Below are 12,880 nucleotides of genomic sequence, written 5' to 3'. Positions count from 1 at the left end.
AGCATAGCATTACTTCCAAAGACATTCTGGGGCTATGCCTTAGAAACCGCCCTCTTCACCCTAAATCGAGTACCAACTAAATCCGCTAGTTCCACACCATATGAATTGTCTGTTGGTAGGAAACCCATGTTCTCATTCATGAGAGTATGAGGTTGTTCAGCATTTGTCAAATGCATAGCGTCAGACAAACTAGATTCAAAAGTTGATAACTGTTTCTTCATTGGATACCCTAAGGAAAATGTGGGGTATTACTTCTATCATCCAGATGATCAGAAAGTAATAGTATCCAAGCACGTAACCTTCTTAGAGAAAGAGTTTCTCGAAGACACAGAAAAAGGAAGCATGATTGAACTTGATGAAGTTCACCAACTGAAACAACATAAGCGGTTGAGGAACCCGATGCAGTCCCATTAGATGAGACTCAAGTGCCACCCCTTCGTAGATCACAAAGAGTTCGTGAACTCCCTATTATATATGGTTTTCTAGTAGGAGATGATGATGAGGTTCCCGTGTTAGACGACGAACCCAAAAACTACGAAGAGGCTCTTAACAGTCCAGATTCTAAAGCATGGCTTGAACCATGGATTCTGAGATGGATTCCATGTACACCAACCAAGTGTGGACTTTGGTTGATCCACCCGAAGGGATAAAACCTATTGGGTGCAGGTGGATCTTCAAAAAGAAGACTGACATGGATGGAAAGGTTAGCACCTACAAAGCTAGGTTAGTAGCGAAAGGATATCGTCAGAAGCAAAGAATTGATTATGATGAAACTTTCTCTCCCGTGGCTATGTCCAAATCAATCAGAATAATGCTTGCTATTGCCGCTCACTACGATTACGAGATTTGGCAAATGGATGTGAAAACAGCTTTCCTAAACGGAAACCTGCTTGAGGATGTATATATGATGCAACCTGAAGGTTTCATATCAAAGGATGCAAACAAAGTTTGCAAACTTCAGAGATCCATTTATGGACTCAAGCAAGCATCTAGAAGTTGGAACAAGCGTTTTGACGAAACCATAAAACAATTTGTGTCACATCCGTGTCCCTTATTTTAGTTATTATACCCAAATATTAGGTTATATTATAATTATTTATTGATTAGTGAATTAATTGAGTATTATGGATATAGTTTGGAGGTTAATTTCATGCTTTAAGTGTAAAATTAAAAGTTTAGGTTATGTTTTAAAATAAGTTAAATTTCAGAAGGACTAAAAATGGATATTTTTCCTTTATAGGGAACATAAATCACAACTTTTAAGACTATTATTTCGGATATCCATGAGCCAAAAATCAGAATTTCAAATTCCTTTGCATCTTCTTCATCTTTTCCATATTCTTCTCCATTCACCCAAAATCACCACACTTTGATCATATCTTCATATCTAGAGATTGAACCGTTGGATCGAGCTGATTTGTTTACAGTAGGTTCTAGACATCCCAATACACATTGTGGTCGGTGTGATTTTGATTTGGAGATTCCTACATGGGGTTCGACCTAGGCAGATTATGGTGATGGATTTGAGGTTTTAATGTGTTTTTCTCTCAATTAGTGCTAAAGTAAGTAATTATCAACTACCCTTTTGAGTTTTTATGTATATATATGTATATATAACTCTATATTTTTCAGAAAATTGAATTTTTATGGTGATTTTTGACATGCATTTGATTATTTGGAGTTTTTAACATGAGCTTAAAGTTAAGTTCAAAGTAATTATATATGTATTTGCATGTTAATTTTAACCTACAATATATATTAATGTATACATGATTTGAGTTTTGTTTTGATGAACTTAATATTTGTGATATATTTGATATTTTGAAGAGTAGAATTCAAACAAAAGTGTATTGGGAAACTTTATTGAAATTGCTTTATGTACAAAAGTATATGTCTATATATTAAATGATTTTCAATAAATTTACTGCTCAAAGTAAATTTTAGTTTTAATTACAGATTATTAAAATAATAATTTTGATGAATTTATGATTTATTGAAATAAAGTTTATATATGATGATTTATGTGTATTTTTAAGAACTTGAAGTTATTGATAAGTATATTTTTAAATTAATTATTGATGGTTTTAGTTCAATAATGATTTATGGTTGAATATTTTGGAAATTGATTAAGAAAAATATTTGGAAAACTCTTTGATGTTGATTTATGAGTTATATATATATATTTACATATATATATTTCTGATTTTAGTTATATTAAAGGAATATTTGATTTTAAATGATTTTGTATTTTGAGCAATTTTTAGAGAATATTTGAATAATTGTGGTTCTTTTGTGGAGGCAAAATGATTTATGGTTATGAAATAATTATGAAATTTGATTGTGAAAAGAGATTTGAGCATGTTATAATTTTATGAAATAATATTTTTAGTATCCATCAAGAGTAATCCGGATAGGTGACTTTAATTAAAGTCCGTATTTAGTGAGAAATACGGCCTGTATACACAGTTGAAAGACCTATCGGGTATAGCAAAGAAGTGTTGAGTAAGACCATGCGGGCTAGGCAAATTATGAGATATATCGATTCTATTATATTGTGGGGATTGATACATACGGGGATTATCTCTCGGATGGATACAATTTGCGAAATATTTATTGATATACGATTTCTGAAGTATTTATTGAGATAAGATTTATGATGAATTTATTGATGTACAGTTTGTGAAGTGTTTATCGAGATATAATATGTGAAGTATTATTGATATACGGTTTATGAAGTAACTATTGATTTATGGTTGATTTGAGTAAATGGTTAATTGCAAATCTATTGATTTTGTTTAGTTGAGATTTTAAACAAATAAATATATATAACTATTTTGAATACAAGTTTTGTATTAAGTATTTTAATACAGTTTTACAATGTGTGATATTTGAGAAATAATGCTTGTAACAAGCTTATGATATTTTAAAGTGCATATTTGGTTAAAAGTACTATTTTGAGTATTTTATTATGGTTTAATCTATAAAGTGTTAATTTTTAAGAATATGAATTTTATATGATGCATTTTGAAAATTAAACTATATATATAGCTATTTTGAGTATAAGTACTTTATGTAGTTGATAATTGCTTACTGAGATTTTTGTCTCATGTTTTTTTTAAATTTTTTAATGTTTTAGGCGAGAAAGAGCACGGTATAGGAGAAGTTACTGGTTGATAGACAATGTTGAAGTATCAAGTCATCGGTTTTGTCTTTAGTTGGGATATTTGCCTTCATTTGAAGATTTGATTGTATTGGGTAATAGTTTGAGATTTGAATGTAGTAGAAATATGGATTTATTTTATAATATATCTAAGAGGAAGTTTTAAAAAGTGTGATATTTATGACATTTGGATAATTTGGAGACTACTTGATGAAGTGGAGCGGGCCTTAAACTATTTGGAGAAAGCGGACCCGAAACTGAGATTTTGAAGATAAAACGGGTTGTTGGAATTTTGCGATTTCGGACCCTAATTTTGTACGGACCCATGGTGGACATGTTTTTTAGCCATGGTGGACGTGTTTTTTAGCCATCCGGGGTCGTTTAGGGCCTCAAATCGGTCTTTTTGTGTTTTAGCGCACTTTTCTTATTTTGTTGTTTTCCTTTTCCTTTTAGGTTTCGGATTAGGTTTTTATTTTTGTCAGCCTATATAAAGGCTCGACCTCCACCTTATGTAAGGAGTTATTAATTAATAAGAATTTCAGAGTTTATTCTCTTTCTTCCAATTTTCGTTAGTCGTGCGCGATTCAACGATAGTTGACGGTTTTAAGCTTTGTTCGTGCGCGAGCAAGTGTTTAGAACGAAAGTCTGTTTATTTCCGCTGCATCACTACTAAGTGTTGATTGTGATCTCTTTTATCATCACGCCCGATGCCGATTAGGAGTCGTTCCGAGTCGGGTGTGACAATTTGGTTTCGAACAAAATTGCGAAGAAGCTTGCATTTACAAGAAAGCAAGTGGGAGCTCTATAGCATTTCTGATATTATATATGGACGATATATTATTAATGGAAAATGACGTAGCTCTATTACAGTCGGTAAAAGTATGGTTATCTGGTAACTTCTCAATGAAAGACCTTGGTGAAGCAGCTTATATACTTGGTATAAAGATCTACAAAGATAGATCAAGAAGACTGCTTGGTCTTTCACATGCTACATACATCGAAAAGGTGCTAAAGCGGTTTAGCATGCTTGAATCGAAACGAGGTAACTTACCCATGATACATGTAGTAAAGTTAAACAATCATCAATGTCCTAAAACCGATGATGATAAGAAGCGCATGGCTGTAGTCCCGTACGCTAGCGCAATCGGTTCGATTATGTATGCTATGCTATGCACTAGACCTGGCGTAGCGTTCGCGTTAAGTATAACGAGTCGTTACCAAGGAAATTCGGGAGACGAGCACTGGATTACCGTAAAAAAAAACATTATTAAGTACTTGATAAGAACTAAAGATATGTTCCTAGTGTATGGAGAAGGGGATCTGAAAATAGAAGGATTTTCAGATGCAAGTCATCTCACAGATGAGAACGATTTTAAATCCCAATCAGGATACCTATTTATCTTGAATGGGGGCGCGGTCAGCTGGAAGAGTTCCAAGGAAGGAAGCGTAGCTTTCTCTACGACCGAGTCAGAGTATATCGCTGCTGCGGAAGCAGCAAAGGAAGCGGTTTGGATTACACTATAAGAAAAATGAGCATTAGTAAGTAAAATTTAATAAGGGTGTAAAAAACACTTATTAAAAGTATATTCTTCACACATATAATAATGATAAATTCTATTACTATATTATTAATAAGCAAATCACTTTTTTTATTAATTTTGACTAAAACTTCCCCTTATTAATTCATTCTAATTAAAATATTTTTATTTTAATTTTTTTAATAAAATTAAAACCTCTTAATAATTGTATTTGAAAAATATAGATACTTAAAAATTATAATAATAACAAATAAATTGTTTAGTAAAAGTTTTGATAGTAAAATAAAGTCTTTAATAATTATATTAAAAAATATAAATAATTATAAATTATAATAAAAACTAATAAATCCATTATTGATTTTATTTGGTAGAAAAACAGTAAATCTCTTATTTACAATAGTAACTAATAAACCACTTACTAAAAGTTTTCGGCCTTACCGCCAAACCCAAATTAGGTTTCCCCCTCAAATTTCATTTCCCACCTTTACGTTTGCCTCTTCAAATTTCATTTCCTGAACTCAAAATTGGAAATCCTTTCCTTCTCAATTTTGGTTTCTCGCGAATGCCCATAATTTCAGACAAAAATTCTAATCGAAATCGTTTCACTCTGAAATCCTCAACTGCTGCTCAATGGTTCACCTGCTCTAGTTCGACTACGTACCACTCAACGCAGCACCATATCTGCTCCCATGTCCATTACTTGAAGCTGGAGAAGTAGATATTTCTTGAAATCCTTTCACCTGCTCAACTCTTGGTCAAATTTGTTGTTTACTTCTTCTCCTCAAGGGTTTCCCTTGCTCTTGGTTTGCTTGATGAATTTAGGGTTTTCAGTTATAGTCAAATTAATTTTAGTCATCAACTTGTTTAATTTGTCAAATTGATTTGCTAAGTCTGTTTGAAATTGAGAATTGTTAGGAGGAAGAAGAGCTTGCCAAAATGAAGGAATCTAAAAATGATTTCTAGGGTTTCCCTTGCTCTCACTTTTATCTCATCTAACTTCAAATTGTTGGTTTTAACTTCCTAATAATGATTTATATGCTTATGCTCTTGCTGAAATTATTCACTTTATTTTCTCTGGGTTCAGATTTTTGGTCGTAGCAAATGGAATAGCTTTTGCATATCTTTGCTGCAAGTGGTGCGTGGTGTTCTCTGTATGCTTTAGATGAAGTGTGGTTTTTAGCAAGTCCTTAGCTTGGTTATTTTCTCCGGATATCAGGTCTGCTTTTCAATTCCTCTTTGTTTGGTTCGTGCCATTTTTTTTGCTCTGGGTGTATATTTAGTTTGTCCAAATCTAGTTGTGTACGTCACATGCTTAGTAGGAGCAATTCCTTTTACTCTAGATGAGTGGATGTTGCTATTCCTTACTGCTTTTCAGTAGTATCATATATCTTCACCTAGCTGGCTAGCTATTTCGGCCAACTAGAATCGTTCTGCTGGACCTGGAAACTTCATGTCTAATGAACAGAGCCTTGGATTGGCTAGCTATATCTTCACTTACAATTGTGTTTATTACTTATCAGTAGGTAGCACTTTTACTCTTGAAAGCTTGTTAAGTAACTAATGGAGAATTATGTTTTTCAGATAGAGCTTTACAATAGCATGGTAGAGAAGGAAGGCATATATGGTGAACAAGAAGCCATTAAAGCATATAGAGCTGCCTGGGTGGAGTGATCCTGCTTCTGAAGTAGATGATCATAATGATGTTTCTTCCCCTCTAATAGAAAGGGTAACAATTAGAATATACTATTACCATCTCATCTTGAACATTACCTTAGCTTTAAGCTCCCATTTGTATTGTTCAACTGGCAAAAATGGGTTGCATGAAGGAAACTAAATTAGCTCTAGAGAGATGTGGTGCATAATTTAATTTGTTCTGACTTCATAATATACATTTGACTGAACATTATGTGATACAGTCAATTGCATGACTACTTGATATATTCTATTTGGCCTACTGAAATTTCTGCCTTATATGTACTTATGAGTTCATTTTGAGGTTCATTCAAGAATTGGTAGTCTATCCCTAATTAACCATTGATGCAAATGAATCATTCTTGGTCTCTCTTTGCCCCCTGCTCTAAATCCCTAATTCGTCTGCAAGCTGCTCTCAATCCCTAATTCACATGCGCTTGCTCGTCTGATCCTGGAGGTAGGGCTATGTTCTGCACTTGCTCACCTCATCCCTCATATGTTTGGCTGTTCTACATCTTTCACTCTAAGGGTCTTGGTGAAAATGGAATTCGTCTGCTCCAAATCCCTAATTCTTCTGGTAGTCTATCCCTAATTCACCATCGATGCAAATGAATCATCCTTGGTCTCTCTTCGCCCTCTGCTTTGAATCCCTAATTTGTCTGCAAGGTGCTCTCAATCCCTAATTCACCTGCGCTTGCTCGTCTGATCCTTGAGGTAGGGCTATGTTCTGCACTTGCTCACCTCATCTCTCATATGTTTGGCTGTTCTACATCTTTCCCTTGTAGAGTTATTATTATTCTTGGAGTGTCATATTCTGAAGTTTTTTTCATAAATGAACAGGTTTCAGGACCAATTGTCCACACTAGAAAGAAGTCTGCTAGTTGTTTTGGAGCACCATTGATGGCAAAATGTCGATGAGAACAAAGTTTGAGAGTGCCATCAAGGTATTATTCTATACATATGGGAGTTCTGCTGCTTGTGATACTTGGCAATATAGAGACAACAATGTTAGGTAATGTGTTAAGGGCTTGGCAGCCTTTATTGGTGCTTTAGTTATTGACCTTATCTGTATGCTAATTCATGGTAAAAGCCAGAGAGGTCTTTATGTTTTCATTGATGGTTCAGTGTCTTGTGCTCTATTATGTTAGTTTCTATTATGCTCAATTCATCTTTTGAATGTTTCATTGTGCTCTATTATATTCCTCTCTATAATGTCTCCTCCTCTAGCAGTCAAAATCCTTGATAATGTTCCCACTCTCGAAGTTATTGATCTGTTCTCCGGAAGCTTAGTCAGTGGCTCCGGTTATGATTTATTATTAGGTTTAATTTTTTCATGTTTGTTCTATCTGCTTTAGAAGTTAGGCAGATAAAGTCTTATATAGCATTATTAGTTGGCTTTGACTGAAGTTGTTAACTATCTCTAGTTTGATTAGAGCTGTTATTTGATTGTATAATTAATGTTGTCTGTTACCTGCCAGAGGATTAACACTTCAATGAAGGAAGTTTTTCTGCACTTTATAATTTGGATAATTTCTTCCTTATGCAATTTTGGTTGTTCAATTAGAACGTGTCTACAACATGGTGTCACACTTTGTACAAGCTAGTTTAGAAGGAAGTAAACATCTTCTCTGCTTGTATATGGTTGTTAGTAAGTTAATATCCTGTAGATCTTAAAATTTTTGTATTGCTACAACATTATCTATCAATATCCTTGCTGATGTTGCAACTAGTCTCAAGTCGTCTGGGTAAGTTCGTGTTAGTAGTTTCTTCAAAATAAGATCCCAATTGCTTCTTCTTATCTTTGAATTGGCCCCTTATGTTTGCATTTTTACTTTTGCAGCATTAGCCAGTCGTATATAGTTCTAGTCGAGAAAGACTTATGGATTTCTACAGAGGATTCTATTACAAGTGCACGGCTAATGGGCTGGAAACAGAACAGACACGTGTTTAAGTTGCCTAAGATTGACGGTATTCTTTGCTAAGTCTATATTTCCATCACTATTTATTATTGTTATTCTTTAGATAATGATTGACGGTATTCTTTGTTCAGATTTATGTTTTCTTTCCTGAAGAACCGAAGGTTGATGTGAAGACAATAAAGACTTATATGAATCATATGAAGTCAGAGAATGTTTTTGTTTGTGACTAGAGAGTTGAGAATATCATCTTTGTGGCTCAAATGGAGCGTGAAAGTAGGCCAAGTCCTTGGGTATCACCCTTGCCACAAGTATGTATGTTTCTTCACTTTAATTAGTAACACTTCCAAATAGTAGATTGTTCTATTCTTAGATTAATATAGAAATCTGAATAGTCAGCAACTGGTTCATCTTGAACTTAATACTTTGTTTATATATGCATGTTAAATTGAGACATGTAGCATGAATTCAATATATATGATGAATTGCTTGCTCTGGAAATTTAATTATCATGACTGAAATTGCTTGCTCTTCTTATATTTATCGAATATATCATGACTGAAATTGCTTGCTCTGGAAATTTAATTATATTAAACATTTCTGTTTTTGCATCTTGTGAGGCCCCCACACCCTATTCTCCAGCGGCTCCTTACCTGGTGGGTTTAGACCTTGTGTATGCAGATGAATATACTTAGGCCTCTTTGTATGCGTCTACCGATGCGCCTTTTGATGTTGAGGGATCTTAGTCCTACGGGCATTTAGACCTGTCTTTAGTTAGCTTATATCTTAATCTCAGGTGATTCTTAGCCTCCGGGTAATGAAGCCACAACCCAAGAAAAACTGCTTTTTTAGTAGCTACGGATAAACAGTTAATCAGCTATTTACAGAGTTTATTTTAAGATAGGTAAATAGCTGATGCTTGGCATGCTGCTAAATGATGGTTGTCCTATTATAAACTGTTTTTTCCAACCTATATGCAGTATCTTGTTGATTTAGAGGAGAACAGGAACATACGCCCCAGACGGGAGATTGCTGTGTTTATGAAGGTCATCATCTAAATTTTACAGCTCTATGCCTACTTCTTTAATGTTATCCTGATTTAGTATTTTCTATAATTGCAATGAACAAGCTTCTTTTGCTAGTAACAAAGTTGTAAGTGGTTTATTCAATTTTACATAAATTTATTGATGCTAATTTTGTTTATGCACTGCAAATTTTTCCTCAGGTTTATCTGAAATTTGTCTACTTAGCTGTAGGAGCTGAAGCAAAACCAGCATGGAAATCAGCATCGGTAGAGAAGTACCACCTTGGTTTCCTTCTCTCTTCTTTGGCTTTCAACCTTAGTGACTTGCTTGTCTTCATGTCCATGACTATCGAGGTAAACATCTTGCAATTGTGAGCCTATACCCTGATGCAGAAATTTACTTGGGGTTGCACCTACCTTTTGCTTGTCCTGGCTGTTGAGAAAATTGGGGAAAGAGGGAGAAAATTAGTTATTAATTGGGGAAAGAGGGTGGAATAGCTATGACCAAGTGTTTCTCAATGCTAACCGACATTTTAGATCCACTCTTTGGACTCTGGAGTAAAATAGCAAGACAGAGTAATCTATGTGTTCTTTGCCAGTTCAAAATGCATACTGGTCAGGGAGAGGATTATACAAACAGTTGGTTTCTTCTACTTAACATTTCAAATATATTTGGGTACAAATGCATGTTTACCGTGAAAGAATAAGGATCATCTTCTTCTGTTGTATGCTTGGTTATGACATTAATTTTATGTCTTTATAGTGTGAACGAAAAACAAGACCAATTCTATTTACAGAACTGTAGTTCTGTAACAGAAGACCAATTCTATTTACAGAACAGGACTTGAATTCGTCATAGCCTTGTTAGCTATCAACTAACCCTTTACCTAGGACTATGTAATTATGGATCGAATTCAAGAATGAGATTAGCTGCTACAAGAGCTATTAGCTCTTCTAAAGATGAGGGTAATGGGATGACTTATTAGTAGTTACGGTTTGCTAACTTAGGTGAACTATGCGTGAACCGAGGGCAGAGCTTGCGAACCCAGATAGGTAAGACTTTCAAATTCAAAAGCATAACATAATAGGTAAAGATGTTAGTAATTTACGTCAGACTAAAGGGTTGCTAAGCAGCCAGAAGAAAGCCTAAAGCTGGTACCTAAAAGAAGAGGCAGGAAAGTAACCAATGAGTATTAAAAGAGAAGTAAATCCTATTAAGGATAAATTAGACGTCTATATTAGACCTTCTCTTTTGCAGCTTTCTCACTGGCTGGATCTCTCTGTCTCAATCACTTTGTTCCATTTTCTCTTTGATCCTTCCAAGGTAATCTAGAGCCCCCTAGTATAATCCTTTTATTACTCCCTTTTTTGCTAGATAAAAGCATCTTGTGGCCATATCCAGCTGTTAGTATGATTTTTTGTTCAGTAGTTGATCAAATTTTTTGTTCAGTAGTTGATAAAACTTTTTTGTTCAGGAAGGAGGAAATCTTTTCTTTTGTTCAATCATGAATTTTTCCTTTTCTTTTAGGAGGAAGACAAAACAAAATTGGTGTAGGAAACAGGCTTGCAGTTAAAGCAGATAAATAATTGTTTCATAAATCAAAGAAATTATGCCTTTTCTTTTCTGATTTTTTCATTTTTGGGTTTGTTTTTGCCATTTTTCTCAATGGTATGAACTTCTATTTTGGTTGTGTTCACAGACGGACCAAGTCCGTTCATATGTATGCCATATAGTTGCCACGACTATCAGTAGCTTTCCGATTAGCCAATATAATTTGGTAGAAGATTTTGGTCAATATCACTATATACGTGTGTTATTTGTCATATTGCTGATTTGCGTTTATTTACCTTTTTATTTGCTTTAGAGTGACATACCAATTATTATTTGATGTTATCATAGCTCCATTCAATCCAAATTTTTATTTATTTTATTATTGGAAATTTTAGTTCAAATAATAAATATCATTAATTAGAGTAAATATTATGATTTAATAAGGGAATTTTTAATTATTATAAATAGCTTTTAATAATGGGATTTTTATTTATTATAAATAATTTTAGGGTAAATTCCAAAAACAATCCCTGTGGTGGTTTAGTGTTGTTCAAAAAAAACCCTTGTGGTTTGTTATTACAAAAAAGAAGAATTGTGGTTTGCGCCGTTACCCGAAAAAAGGAAATGGGCTTAACACCGTTAATTTGCTGACATGGCACATGAGTAAAACGGGAAAATCATTTTTTTTTTATTTTTTTTATTTAGTTCTAGGATTCTTCCACCATCTTCTTCTTCTCCTTCTTCTTCCACCATTTTCTTCTTCTTCTTCTTCTCTTTTCTTCTTTTTCTTCTTCTTCTTCCACCATTTTCTTCTTCTTATTCTTCTTCTTCTTCCACCATTTTCTTCTTCTTCTATCTTTTTCTTCTTCATGGACAGAATCTGGAAATTTTCAGATTTCTAGAAATTTTCCAGATTTCTGGAAATTCCCAGATTCCGTCCATCCATGCCGATCTTTTTCTTCTTCATGAGTCATGACGAGGCCATGTTCGGAGCACCAGCACCAGCACCAGCATTTCCGGGATCCACAATTTCAAACAGTGAGCCAGAGGCAGACAACAGCAAAAAGGAAAACAATGAAACACAAGTTGCTGCAGGCCTTTTAAGCGAAAAGGTAAATGGTTTTTAGCAAGAAGCAAGTTTAAGCAAATTATATGTTTAGTTTAGGCTGCTTTATGCTTTCAAAGCAGAGCGAAGGGCATATTTAAGCAGCTGTTATACGATTTCCAGGTGCTTGCAAAGCAAAAAGGTTCATGGCGTGACCGAGCAGCCCGTAAAGCGTAGGCATCGAGAAGATGATAGGACAAAAGAGGCGTGAGAGGAAAACGAGAACTATGCACCTTGTGCTTTAATGTCCATGGAAATGCCTCTAGCTGATGACCATATTTTAGCTTTGATGAAGAATGAAATTGGTTGTTATGGTGTAGGCTGCATGTTTCTTTTGTATATATTGTGAAAGCAACAATTAGGTAGTAGCTCCAATTCTTGTACAATTATTGATGCTTGAGTTTCCATCTTCAGAACCAATCCTGTAATTTTTCGATCCCAATTCCCCTGCAAAACTTACAATTTTACTACCCAGAGGTAAAGCCTTTTGATTCTTTGAAGAAGAATATGCTTTTAGAAATGATTTAATATTTCACCTTTTAATGTTTGGGACTTTAAAAGAAAACACAACAAGAAAGAAAAATAAACTTAAATTGATGGAAAATGTCTGAAGAAGAAGAAAATGGTGGAAGAATAAGAAGAAGAAGAAGAAAATGGTGGAAGAAGAAGAAGAAAAAGAAGAAAAGAGAAGAAGAAAAAGAAGAAAATGGTGGAAGAAGAAGGAGAAGAAGAAGATGGTGGAAGAATCCCAGAACTAAATAAACAAAATAAAAAAAATGATTTTCCCGTTTTATCCCTGTGCCATGTCAGCAAATTAACGGTGTTAAGCCCATTTTCTTTTTTCGGGTAACGGCGCAAACCACAATCTTTTTTTTTTGTAATAACAAACCACA

The 12,880-nt window shown here is 34.2% G+C and overlaps 1 protein-coding gene across 9 annotated transcripts; it reads left to right on the top strand.

Annotated features, from left to right (window-relative positions):
- Nucleotides 1-5,143: 5,143 nt before the first annotated feature.
- LOC136231892 (uncharacterized) lies at nt 5,144-12,454 on the top strand. 9 transcript variants are annotated; one of them, XM_066020892.1, is made up of 10 exons: nt 5,144-5,412; nt 5,783-5,914; nt 6,280-6,424; nt 7,231-7,334; nt 8,231-8,358; nt 8,441-8,621; nt 9,287-9,352; nt 9,532-9,684; nt 10,859-11,994; nt 12,111-12,454. In XM_066020892.1, exons 6-9 carry the CDS (start codon nt 8,520-8,522, stop codon nt 10,883-10,885), a joined length of 348 nt encoding a protein of 115 aa, XP_065876964.1. In that variant the 5' UTR covers nt 5,144-5,412; nt 5,783-5,914; nt 6,280-6,424; nt 7,231-7,334; nt 8,231-8,358; nt 8,441-8,519; the 3' UTR covers nt 10,886-11,994; nt 12,111-12,454. The 9 variants fall into 9 exon arrangements, with proteins under 9 accessions (XP_065876964.1, XP_065876967.1, XP_065876963.1 ...); XM_066020895.1 differs by having other exon boundaries at nt 6,280-7,104; nt 8,441-8,617; XM_066020891.1 differs by having other exon boundaries at nt 6,280-7,104.
- Nucleotides 12,455-12,880: the final 426 nt, after the last annotated feature.

The sequence above is a fragment of the Euphorbia lathyris genome, chromosome 6 (assembly GCF_963576675.1).
Source record: "Euphorbia lathyris chromosome 6, ddEupLath1.1, whole genome shotgun sequence".
Taxonomy (NCBI): Eukaryota; Viridiplantae; Streptophyta; class Magnoliopsida; order Malpighiales; family Euphorbiaceae; genus Euphorbia; species Euphorbia lathyris.
The sequence above is the reverse complement of the archived record's forward strand: the minus strand, read 5'-3'. Positions and strand labels throughout refer to the sequence as shown.

Bases quoted from the DNA above. Each gene is read 5' to 3' on its own strand.
- LOC136231892 (XM_066020894.1), top strand. From the start codon at position 8,520: ATGTTTTTGTTTGTGACTAGAGAGTTGAGAATATCATCTTTGTGGCTC. The intron at 9,353-9,531 runs GTCATCATCTAA...ATTTTTCCTCAG, and splicing joins AGATTGCTGTGTTTATGAAG to GTTTATCTGAAATTTGTCTA. The intron at 9,685-10,858 runs GTAAACATCTTG...CTTTTCTTTTAG, and splicing joins TCATGTCCATGACTATCGAG to GAGGAAGACAAAACAAAATT.